Source organism: Marmota marmota, unplaced genomic scaffold, assembly GCF_001458135.2.
Source record: "Marmota marmota marmota unplaced genomic scaffold, marMar, whole genome shotgun sequence".
NCBI lineage: Eukaryota > Metazoa > Chordata > Mammalia > Rodentia > Sciuridae > Marmota > Marmota marmota.
The window spans coordinates 1,124,625-1,136,975 of NW_026000140.1; the positions used below are offsets into that span (position 1 = coordinate 1,124,625).

General features: G+C 33.8%; 1 protein-coding gene across 9 annotated transcripts in view; it reads left to right on the forward strand.

The window, feature by feature from the left end:
- Rufy3 (RUN and FYVE domain containing 3) overlaps positions 1-12,351 on the forward strand; it is a 57,289-nt gene that overhangs the window by 11,686 nt on the left and 33,252 nt on the right. For 6 of the 9 annotated variants that reach the window (XR_007341454.1, XR_007341453.1, XM_048785756.1 and 3 more), the window contains exon 2: positions 6,376-6,429. The exons of the other annotated variants lie outside the window; for them this stretch is intronic. Coding sequence is in view for 4 of the 6 variants with exons in the window: in XM_048785756.1 (XP_048641713.1) it covers positions 6,376-6,429 (54 nt within the window). In the remaining 2 variants the exon portion in view is untranslated. The remainder of the gene's footprint in view (positions 1-6,375; positions 6,430-12,351) is intronic. 9 annotated transcript variants of the gene reach the window in all.

The following is a 12,351-nucleotide window of genomic DNA, read 5'->3' on the forward strand; positions in this document are numbered from 1 at the left end:
ATTTTATATATATATATATATATATATATATATATAAATATAAATATATATATATATAATATATATATTTTTTATATATATATATATAAGTTGTCAATGGATCTTTTATTTATTTATTTACATGCAGTACTGAGGAAAGAACCCCAGGCCTCACTCATGCCATGCAAACGCTCTACCAGTGAGCCAATACTCCAGCCCCTTAGATTTGTTCTTGTACCCAGTCTCTACCTAAACCACAGAGAAGGTGCATGATGTCTTTGAGACTAAGGTGCTATACATAAGTTCTGTGTGGAATTTCCCATTTCAGGCCTACTTTCAGTTTTTCCCTACTGATACTCCCACGCTGGTGTCTGTTTTAGTGCAGTGTGCTTAATCATAGTACCTAACAGTCTTTGCTTTCTGGTGGTAAACTTTTTCTGGAACTTTCTTAGAACAGAGTATCTACTTTAATCTTTAGCTTCTGCTTTTCTTTTATATATGTATATGTATGTATGTATGTGTGTGTGTATATATATATATATATTTATATATAAAATATAGTTGTCAATGGAACTTTATTTTATTTATTTATATGCAGTGCTGAGAGTCAAACCCAGTGCCTCATACATGCTAGGCAAGTGCTCTACCACCGAGCTACAACCCCAGCACAACTTCTGTCTTTCTTAAAGGAATTCACATGAACTTGTCTTTGGGTTGTCATCTTTTCAAATGACCCTGAAGTCATTTGTCCTAAACCAATTATTGAAATATGAATAATTTTCCAAATGTACCAGATTATATTAATGGTGGAGATCAGATGAAAACCAGAGTCCTAAGCCTGGTTACCAAGTACTGGCTAGAAAGAGAGCAAGCACTGTGAGTACACTGGTATCCTCTGCTTTCCAGTTAGGGTTCTATATTTTGTTTTTTTCCTGGTGCCTTTCTTGGCAGGTAAAGAGTTTAAAAGGGAGCATTTTTTTTTCATGTGGCTCCTCGAGGCATCACCAATCTGCTGTAACTGCTGTGAAGTGCTTTTGAGTACAGGGGAGTAAATACTAAAATTTGTTCCTTTATAATTTTTGATATTTGAATTTTTCCAGAGAACAAATAGAAAGATCTTAAAAACACTTTTGTAGAGGAACAGTGAAACAAATGTGTCCCTAAATGGCCTCTTGAGTAATCGTTTACTTTTTTTGTCTTTAGTATTGGTATATATATTTTAATAAAAACAACTTTATTTTGCTAGTTATAGCAATTATATATTTGTATTGAAAAATTATAGAATATAAAAATATAAAATACAAAATAATGCATTTCACATAAAATTCTAACACCTTCAGCTAACTACTATGAAATATCTACATACAACATTTTGCACTCATGCAATGTTATGCATGTAGATCTTATCATTTCTGTGCCGTGTGACCTGCCTTTTTTTCTCTTAGAGTATCTTTCCACACCAGTAAATAGAAATCTCTACCACTTTATTTAATGCCTTCAGTTGATTGAACATGCCATAATTTCTTTGACTATTGTGTTATAGACATTTGGATTGTTTCTAAATTTTCTTATCACGGATAGTTTTGGTAAATAGCAGTATGTACAACTTGAACATTTTACCAGTTTTAATTTGTAGAACTGGAAGTTCTAGATCAAATAGGAATACTTAAGTTTTCTGTAAACATTTCCACGGTGCTTGAAATATTTTAAAACGTGTTTAATAGCATGGTATTATGAAATCTTATACTGGCTACTCCTTTACAATTTTATTGATTGGTTGATTTTGTCTTTCACTGCTGCAATTAGTTGCATTTTCCCATACGTATTAAAATCTTAACCTTCCAAATGATACAGTTGTGAGTTTTCTTTTTTTAAGACAGTAGATTCAGCTTGTGGAGACTTTACATTTTTTTTTAAGACTACTAATAGGGCCCTAAGCAGGAAATACATTTTGCTATTACTCGTTCCATGAGAAATTTCACACTTTTTAAAAATCTCTAGTTTGCTTTCTGAGACGAAGGGCTGTTGGGATTTTCTTCCCCTTTCCTAGAACTATAGAACTTAGGCTGTGTATGGGATGTACTACATTTCACCTCGGACTCATACAGTGTCCAGTCCTGAGGGCAGCAGCTTCCTAGCTGAAGTCTCTCAGAGATGTCTCTACCAGTGCAGCCATTCAGGCAAGAGGGCAAAGGGTCTACTGATGGGGCCCCTTTTTCTTAGCCCCTCACTCCCCATCAGGCCCTGTCCTCCTTAGGCTTCCAATGTTATCTGCTAGACTTAATCTATTTTATCTTCACTTATGTCTTTCATTATTAATTCCTTTTTAACTTGGTGTCATAGTTACTTAGATCTCCCCAAGGTCAGTGTCTTCTGTTGCTTTCTATAAAATCTTTTGCTCACCATAAATATGTAATCGATATTAAATGACTCAAATGTTGATAATTTAATGTTTTATGTTTTCTAAGACCATTTGTAAATCCTGGCTGATATTTTTGGTTTTAGTATACTATGGGGAAAAGATAAACCTTGACCTAAATTACTGATTTATTAGAACAGGACCTCTTAGCATTAATGAAAATTAGCATAACAATTCCTTTGCTAATTTTTGCTATTATATTACCAAGCTAATTAAAGTATTTGTTTAATGGCACCTCAACTGTTAAATTTTTTATTTCACTTACTTAATTTGGCATGTTTTTCCCTGTGTTTAATGTTTAGTTTAGTTGTTTTTTTTAAAATCCCTTTTACTTATTTTCTTTTATTATGGCCAAAATGCTTATAAGAATCCAGTTTGGGTCTGGGTTTGTAGCTCAGTGGTTGAGTGTTTGCCTCTCATGTATAAGGCACTGGGTTCAATCCTTAGCACCACATAAGAATAAATAAATGAATAAATAAATTAAATAAAGATATTGTGTCCATCTACAACTAAAAAAATATTTTTAAAAAAGAATCCAGTTTGTAGCCAAATAAGAGCACATAATACATATTACAAATAGTTTCTTATAAGCCTAAAATTGACATTAAGTACCTGTGATGTGCTAAGTTCTTAAAATTCATTAGTGTTTAATTTTTTCAACAGCCCTTAAAGGAGTTTTTGTGATCTGTCAGTATTTGGAGCTTCAGCAAGGCATTTCCCTGAGAAACTATGATACATTTGTAAAAATTCACATTCTAAATCAAAGACTTGTAACCTCTAGGAGACAAGCTAACTCCCAGGCCTTGTAAACTTTAACTGTAATTTCCTTGTTTATGGTAATACTGCTAGAGGAAGACTATATCAAGATGAGAGATTGCACAACCCTGGATACATAAACAATGGAGAATCACTTTTTGAGCCCATTCAAGTACTTCTCTGGAAGGAGAGAACTTAAGCCATATCCCTCATCCAAAGGAAAAAAGAAGCAACTATATAGGGAACATGGCCATGTTGGCAAGGAATGTTTCCCAGCCTTGTCTTTTGACAACACCACAGGATGAGCCAGTGACCAAGAGCTCAGCCACTGTCCACAGAGCAGTGCCTGCATCCCAGCCCTGTCTCAACATCAAAGCCAGGGCCTCTCTGTCAGACCACACTGCTGTCATTAATTGAGTTACCATGTACCTTAAAAGCAAATAGTTAACAGCAGACCTGATTAAATATTTCCAGAGCTATATAATTAGTCTGCTGTTTTGTTCCTCTTAGATCTAAAACAGAATAATAGCCAGGAAAATAGTAAGCCTTAAATAAACTGTGCTTCCTAATTCAGGGCCATTGTACAATTCCAGCCTTGTCTCTGAATTTCTTGACTAAAAAAGGTCTTTGTTCATATACACTTTTTTAAAAAGATTACTAAATTATGTTAAGTGCACCATTTTAATCCAGGTGTTTGGAGTGGTGGCTGCAATGTTTCATTCCAGTCACATGGCACTACACACACTGCAGAGATGCTGCTTTGCCTAGTCAGTGTTTTGAGCAGGGATTCTGAGACTGTTTAGGCAAAGTAACTTTAGAAATTCCCCTTAACCATATGCTTTAACATTTCTTTTTTACATCTGGCACAATTCTGATTTGTGCAACTCTGAATTATTAATTATTTCTAGAAAAAAATATTTATTAGAAAAATTTTAATCCAGACCTGTCTGTGGTAGGGCTTTAGATCTTTAGATTCCTCCTCTCTGTAATTTGTTAATTATTATGATACAAAATAATGTTGATACACTGTGTGTGTGTGTGTGTGTGTGTGTGTGTGTGTGTTTTATTGAGGATATAACCAGGGCGTTATACTGCTAGGCAAGCATTCTACCCCTGAGCTACATTTCTAGACCTTTTTATTTTTATTTTGAGTGCAGAGGCTGGCCTTGTTCTTGAGATCCTCCTGCCTCTGCCTCCAAAATCACTGGGATTATAGATGTGCACCATCATGCTCAGCTTGCCGTGCACTTCTTTGACTAATATATTAGATGCTGCCATTATTGTTTTAATAATTTGGATATATTCCAAAGGCACAATTTTAAAAATATATTTTACTAGCCAGGTGTGGTGGCACACGCCTGTAATCCCAGCAACTCAGGCAGCTGAGGCAGGAAAGTCACAAATTCAAAGCCAGCCTCAGCAACTTAGCAAGGCCCTAAGCAACTTAGTGAGACCCTGTTTCAACAAAAATAAATAAATAAAAAGGACTGGGGATATAGCTCAGTGTTTAAGCACTCCTGGGTTTAATCCATGGTTATACACTCTAAAACTTAGCTATGCCCTAGCTCCTGATATCTATTCTTTATTACAACAAAATCCTGAGATGCTAAAATAAAGAGAAAACATTAAAAGGAAAAGACAGGTGAGCACCATAGCGCATGCCTGTAATCCCAGTGGCTGGGAAGACTGAGACAGGAAGATCATGAGTTCAAAGCCAGCCTCAGAAAAAGTGAAGCAACTCAGTGAGACCCTGTCTGTAAATAAAATACAAAATATGACTGGGACTGGGACTCAGTGGTTGAGTACCCATGAGTTCAATCCCTAGTACAAAAAAAAAAAAAAAGGAAAAGAGCCCTTTTACCTTTCTGGGAGAGGTAGGTTCTCAACTGATTTCATTACCCTGAGAATCAAAACTTTATAAACTTAAAAAAAAAAAAAAACAGAAAATGTGTCTGATAGAGATGGGCAAGTGCTCTAAATGGGACTTGCCAAAGGAAACGTCAGAGAGATCTCTGGTACCCACTACACATTTCTAGGTACCTACCTAGAAATTCACTTTCCAGATCTTTCTCTAACAAATCTTAGAGGATCTTTATATTTTGCTTTAGTAAGTAGGATTTTATTTGATTAGATGACAAGTATAGCTTCAAATTCAATAAAATAAAGAATAAAATAGGATCTTCATACTATTGATTTGTAAAGTGACATACTTTTGACTTGCAAGTCTGTAGAGCAAATGATGTATATAGTTAAAAGTACATTCTTATGGATCTGTGATCCTACATAACATAGGTCTGTAGCATATTATATTGTCTGAGGATTTTACCTGAAAACCACTTATGCAAATATGTCTAAATATATGTCAGCACCAATATACTATAAAATTATAGTAGCCAACATTTGTTGAATTTTTTCTGTGTAAGATAACTTCTAAGTGCATTACATATATAGATCCATGAATCCAAAGTTGTTTTTAAAACCTCTGGAAATCACAACCTATTTTCACAAATTTGCCAAAGCTCATTTGGTGAAAATGGTGAAAAAACATGACTAAATTTACTTGAGGCTGTTTGTAGTTCCAATTTAATCTGAATATTCACTTATTTCTTGCAAAAATATTAATGTGTTTGATTATGGGTGCTGCCTCAGATCATAGTAACTCTGTATGCTGAGTAAACAGTTAGCTTTATTGAATTTTAAGTGCTTTATTTTGTGTATCTTCAAAGCAGCATCCTTTCCTTGTGTGTTTTAGGAAAGGACAATGTGGAGGTGTTATTTTATTTGTTGTTAATTTAAGAAAAGTCACTCGTTGGCATCTTGAGATTTGTCCTGGTTCTAAAAAATATTCAGCTTCACTGAAATGATCAAAATAAATGTTGAATTATGTTAATTTTGAATATACTTAGAATACAAAGTGTTTAATTTGGTTTCAGTAGAAAAAAATCTCTGCTGTTTTATGGATATGCATTTTTCTTTATGTTAGAAACTTTTAAATTACTAATCTTATCTTTGAAACATATTTAGTAATCCTTGTTGATATCTCTGCCTAGTAGGTTATATTCCCAGACTTTTTCAACTGTTAATCTTTGAACTAAACAGAAAAAGTACTAAGAACTTCCCTTTCAGTTATCCTTTTGGAAATCTTATTTTAATAGCACTTTTCTTTCTTGGCTTGCATGACATTTTATCTTTCTTTTCCTTTCTTTTTGCCGTTTGCAAAGACTCTTGGGAGGATTTGACAGATTTGGTGGAGCAAATGCGCGATGATACAGAAGGTGCGTGCCACACCAACATCTTTCAGCTTTTTTCTTTATTTCTTTTTTAAAATTTCTAACCACCTTTTAATTGTTTTCCATAAGAAGGAGTGTCAGATTTAGGTTTTATTTTCCATGGCAGTAACTGAGAAAACTTTATGCTTGTGATTCCAAGTAAAATAGCATTAGTGTATATTTACACTAATCTTTTAGGATATTCATTAAATAACATGTTTAAAAGGGACATTATTTCAAGATCACATCAAGTTTTCTATGGCTTTTTTTATTGGGAAGGATAAAATTTATCATATATGTATATGTATGTGTGCATGTGTGTGTGTGTGTGTGTGTGTGTGTAAATTTCACAGTGAAAAACAGATCCCAGGAATCTAAAGTGTTCTGGAATGTTGCTATGATTTGCACATTCCCAAGGTATTAAACACTTTCAGCTTTAACATATAAACAGCATTACTTTCTAATGGAATTATTTTGACAAGTAGCACATATTTTATAATACATGAACATTTCCCAAACCAAAAATTATTTCTTCTGTAATTCTTTCACATAAATATAACTGTATCCAAAACCAAGCTTACTTTGACCCTTTTCTCCAAATCAATTACTCAAATTTTTATTTCTGTTTATAGCACACCGTTCTAGTGTCACTGGGCAGAAACTTTGGGCTATTTTTGACTTCTCCGTTTCCTTAACAGATTTTCTCAATTCGACCCTTTCCAATTACTTCAGTTCTTCATGGCGAGCCATTTGATCCTCTTCCCCAAAATTAATTTTACATAAGTCTCTCAGATAAATCATCCCTAGTAAATTTTAACTACATTGAATCCCTGTTCCAAACTTACAGTAGTTCCAGTGCTTTTGTAGGAAACAATAGGAAAGTTTTATCTCTTGTAATTATCAGCTACATAAATAGCCCTAAGACAGGGCCCAGGTATCAGGGCCTTTCAGGCTTGATATAAACCAGTAAAGACATGTAGGAACACAAGAGGTCCAAGAGGCATTGTCTCCCCCAGCATTTTACAGGCGAGGTACAGAGGAATGAGGAATTTTTTCCAACATCCCTCAAGGAATATGAGAGAGACAGATCTAATTGTTCTACATCAGATATTTAATTGTTCTAGGTCACAGTGATGCCCTCTAACATCTGTTTAAATTACTTGTATGGAACAAACTGAATAAACGGGGAACTCTTTGACTGTATTTCCCACCTAAATGTCTTATGTTGTATCAAAAAAGAAGTCTGACTATTGTCCTAACGTGTTTCCAGAGATATTTCTAGGTGGTGTTTTTTGGCATGGAATTCATCAGGTAAAGATACCTGAAGAAGTTTGGAAAACTCTCCAAAAGTAAAATTGATTATATTATGATATAGCATCACAATGAAGAAATCAGTATGATTTCATAGGGAATGCTAATACAAGCTTGGATTATGAAAGAACATCTACTAAAGATTAAAGAAATGTATATCTAGCCAAGATGTACAAAAGAATGGTTTTGGAAAATAAGTCACCAAATAAGCTCACTCAATGCTAAATCCAGTTGAATGGGCTTTTTTTTTATTTTGTTTGAAGATAACAAGAAAACAGTACTAGTTTATTACTGGAGGCTAGCAATTAAACCATGACCTGAAGCAAGAGAAGGCAGAATTTCCTTTTTACTTTTAGTTGTGAAACTCTTTAAAGTGTATAAAATAGAAAAAAAAAAAAATAGCATGATGGATTCTCTATCTCTATAACCTAGCTTCAGTAATTGTCAATATTTGCCGGTCTTACTCCGTTTCCACAGCTTTGTTTATGGAACATTTTAAACTGCAAACTTTACATCTTATCTGTAAATACTTAAGTACCACACCTAATAAAATTAGCAGTAATTCTTAAAAATATCTAATACTCAGCCCATTTTCAAAATCTGTTGATTGTCTCAAGTAAGGTCTTCCTATTGGCTTATCTGAATCAAACTCCATGTAGGATATGCATTATTAAGTCTCTTATAAGTCTCATTAGTTTTTTTAAAATAATAGTTCTATTGAGATACAACTTATATACTATAAAGACTACCACTTTAAAGTGTACAGGTCACTGGTTGTTAGTCACAAAATTGTGTGCTTCTGTCACCACTATCTAATCCTAGAATATTTTCATCACCCTATAAAGAAGTCCCATACATATTAGTAGCCACTTTTTATTTCTACTTCCTCTCAAGCCCCTGACAACCACTAGTCTATGTTTTATCTCTATAGATCTGCCTATTCTGGATATTTCATATGATCAAAATCATAAAATATTTGGCCTTTGTGTCTGACTTCTTTCATTTAGCAGGTTTTCATTATTCATCCATGTTGTGACATGTATCATAACTTCATTCCTTTTATGACCGAATAATATTCTATTGTATGAATACACAACATTTTGTCTATCCATTTATCTATTGGTGGACACTGGACTTGTTTCTACTTTGGGGCTAATTAGGAGAAATGATATTTTGAATAGCAATATGCAAAGTTTTATGTTTCACATTAGGACTATATCTAGGAGTAGAATTGTTAGATCAAATGGTAACCTTTATGTTTAACTTTTTGGAGGACTGCCAGTCTATTTTCCAAACAGCTGTACCATTTTCATTTCTACCAGCAATGTACAAGGATTTTAATTTCTCTACTTCCTCACTAACATGTTTTTTTCCTTTAAAAAAAAACTATAGTAGAGACTGTTTCTGGACTCTCAATATTCCATTAATCTATGTGTCTGTACTTAATGACAGTTCCACATCATCTTGATTACTGTTGCTTTGTAGTAAGTTTTGAAATCAGGAAACGTGTCATCCAATGTTATTCTTATTTTTCAAGACTGGCTATTCTGGGTCCCTTGCATTTCCACATGTACTTTATGATAAGTTTACCAATTTCTGCAAAAATACATCTGGGAGTTTGACAGGGATTGCCTTGAATCTGTACATCAGTTTGAGGAGTACTGTCATCTTAGCAATATTAAGTCTTCTGATTTATGAACATAGGAAGTATATTTGTTTTGATCTTTTTAAATTTTATTCCACAAGATTTCATCATTTTCAGTGTATAAAACTTGCATCTCTTTTGTTAAATTTATTTGTAAGTATTTGTTCTGTTTGCTGCTACAATAAATGGAATTTATAATAAGAGATTAATAACAATAAAATAGAACAGTAATAAAAATACACTCTAATAAAAGTAGGTGAATATGGTTTCCTCAAATGTTTTATTGTATTGTATATCTTAGCATACAATTTTTTCAATTTTTTCTTTTTCTTTTTTTACTTGTTGAGAACTTTTCACTTTTTCATGTAAAGATCTTTATAGCTTCTCTTTGGCATATACAAATAGCCAGCAACACTATTCTGCACTTTGGGACCATTCTTAAGTAAAATGAGGGTTACTTGAGGCAATAGCACAAGATTTCATCACACGACTCAGAAAAGTCAGTATATGATTTAAAACTTACAAATTGTTTATTTCTGGAGTTTTCCATTTAATATTTTCAGACCACAGTTGACATCCTTCAGAAAACAAAACCTCAGAGAAGAGGAGATTGCTATACAATTCAGTTTTGTGTATCGATCTTGTACCCTTCAACCTTGCCAAACTCATTTATTAGCTAATACTTTTTCTGTGTGTGTGGAGATCGCCTCACTGGCACCGCATACTGGGGACAGAACTCAGAGGTCCCCTACAGGAATATCCCCAGCCTTTTTTCTTTCTTTTTTTTTTTAGATGATGTATTGCCAAGAGGCTAGCCTCAAACCTCTTTTGTACTGCCTCAGTATCCCAAGTCTCTGGGATTATAGGAGTATGCCACCATGCCCAACTTGTGTGTGTAGATTCTTTTGGGAATTTTTTTAATATACAATATTATGTCAACTACAAATGATTTTACTTCTTTCTTTCCAGCCTGGATGCCTTTATTTGTTTTCTTGTCTAACTGCCCTAGCTACACCCTCCTGTATAGGGTTGATTAGAAGTAGAGGGAACAGAAATCTTTGTTTCTAAACTTTGGGAAAGACTTCAGTCTTTTGTATTACTTTTTTACTTTTTTTTTTGAGAATTTTTAATATTTATTTTCCAGTTATCGGCGGACACAACACCTTTGTTTGTATGTGGTGCTGAGGATCGAACCCGGGCCGCACGCATGCCAGGCGAGCACGCTACCGCTTGAGCCACATCCCCAGCCCCTTTTGTATTACTTTTTCATGGATGCCTTTTACCAGGTTAAGGAAGGCCTCTATTCTTCCCAGTTTGTTGAGTGTATTATTAAAGGATGTTGGATATATCAAATGTTTTGTCTGAACTGAGCATGGTGGCTCATGCCTGTAATCCCAGCTACTCTGGAGATTAAGGTATCACAAATTCATGGTTAGCCTTGGCCAATTTAGCAAGACCCTGTCTCAAAATTTAAAAATTGAAAATGAAAAGGGTTGGGTGTGTAGTTAAGTGATAGCCCCAAGGTTCACTCTCCCTATACCAGTACCCCCCCCCCCAAAATGTGCTTTGCCCTATTGAAATATCACAATTCAAATACTGTTTGTTCTTTATTCCATTAGTTTAGCATATTACATTGATTTTTATATGTTGTACCAACCTTGCATTCTAGTACAAATCCCATGTAGTCTTGCTATATAATCTTTTTTGTATATTGCCTGATTTGGTTTGTCAGTATTTTGTTGAGGATTTTTGCATCTTAGTCATAAAGAGTATTGTAATTTTCTTATGTTCTTGTTTGTTTTGGATCTCAAAGAAATCCTAGTCTTATAGAATGAATTGGCAAGTTGCTTCTTCTATATTTTGGAAGACTTGTGAAGGACTGATGTTAATTCTTTAAATGACTGACATATTCCAGCAATGGTCCTGACTTCTTCTATGGGTCTGTGTTTTTGTTTTGTTTTGTTTGCAGTACTGAGGATTGAACCCAGAGCCCTCTACCACTGGGCTGCATCCTAGCCCTTAACTAGCTCCTTTAACAGGTTTCAACCCAGAGAAAGTGTTACTTAAACAAATTTTCTCTTTATTGAGTAGAAGTACATAACAATATCTTAAATAGCACTAAGCAGAAAAGATAGATATGAATATAAATATATAGATAATCTAAAGGTCCTAAGACTCTAACATTTTTAGTAAATGAGAATTGATAAAGGTTCTCATACAAATAAATGTAATCAAACTAATTATTTTTAATGAATTTTTTAGTACTTTCAGTTATATCTTTCACAATTAATGACAACTCACTTATGCCCACTTACATTCTAAAACAATTATAGCAAAAGTTCAAAATAGATTTACTTAGGAATTATTGATCTTTAGTGACTACCAACATATAGGGTAAGTTTTCCTCTGTGTATTTTTCTGTTAGTGATTTTAATTTCATATAATAACTCCCAGGTATTATTGAAAAGCCTGATAACAACTGTTTTGTTTCTTATATAAGATAAAGCTTTGATCTGACAAATAATCAGAAATTCTGAGGAATAACTGCTATCACGCTTCATAAATTATTCCCACTTGACCAGGAACTGGGTGTAATGTAACATACTAAATACTAGCATAACATTAAATATACCTTACTTTTCCTTCAGTTATTTATAAAACGTTTGAAGACTGTGTATGAGCATTAGTCATTGCACTAGGAGATGAAATGAGGTCTTGGTCAGATGAGTGGTTTTCAGAACAGTGTGATTCACCATCATTCTTAGTCATGTGACTTTGGACTCAACTTTGTCTTCACTATTAACTAAATGAGTTGTGTGACTCTAATTATATGGAAATTTGCAGTTCAAAAAGATGCAGTAGTCACATGGTCTTGAAAGAACTTTGATTGGAAAACCAGTCAATGTAGCCTATTATTCTTTTTTTTTTTTTTTTTTTTTTAAAGTATGAGGGATTTAACCCAGGGGTGCTTA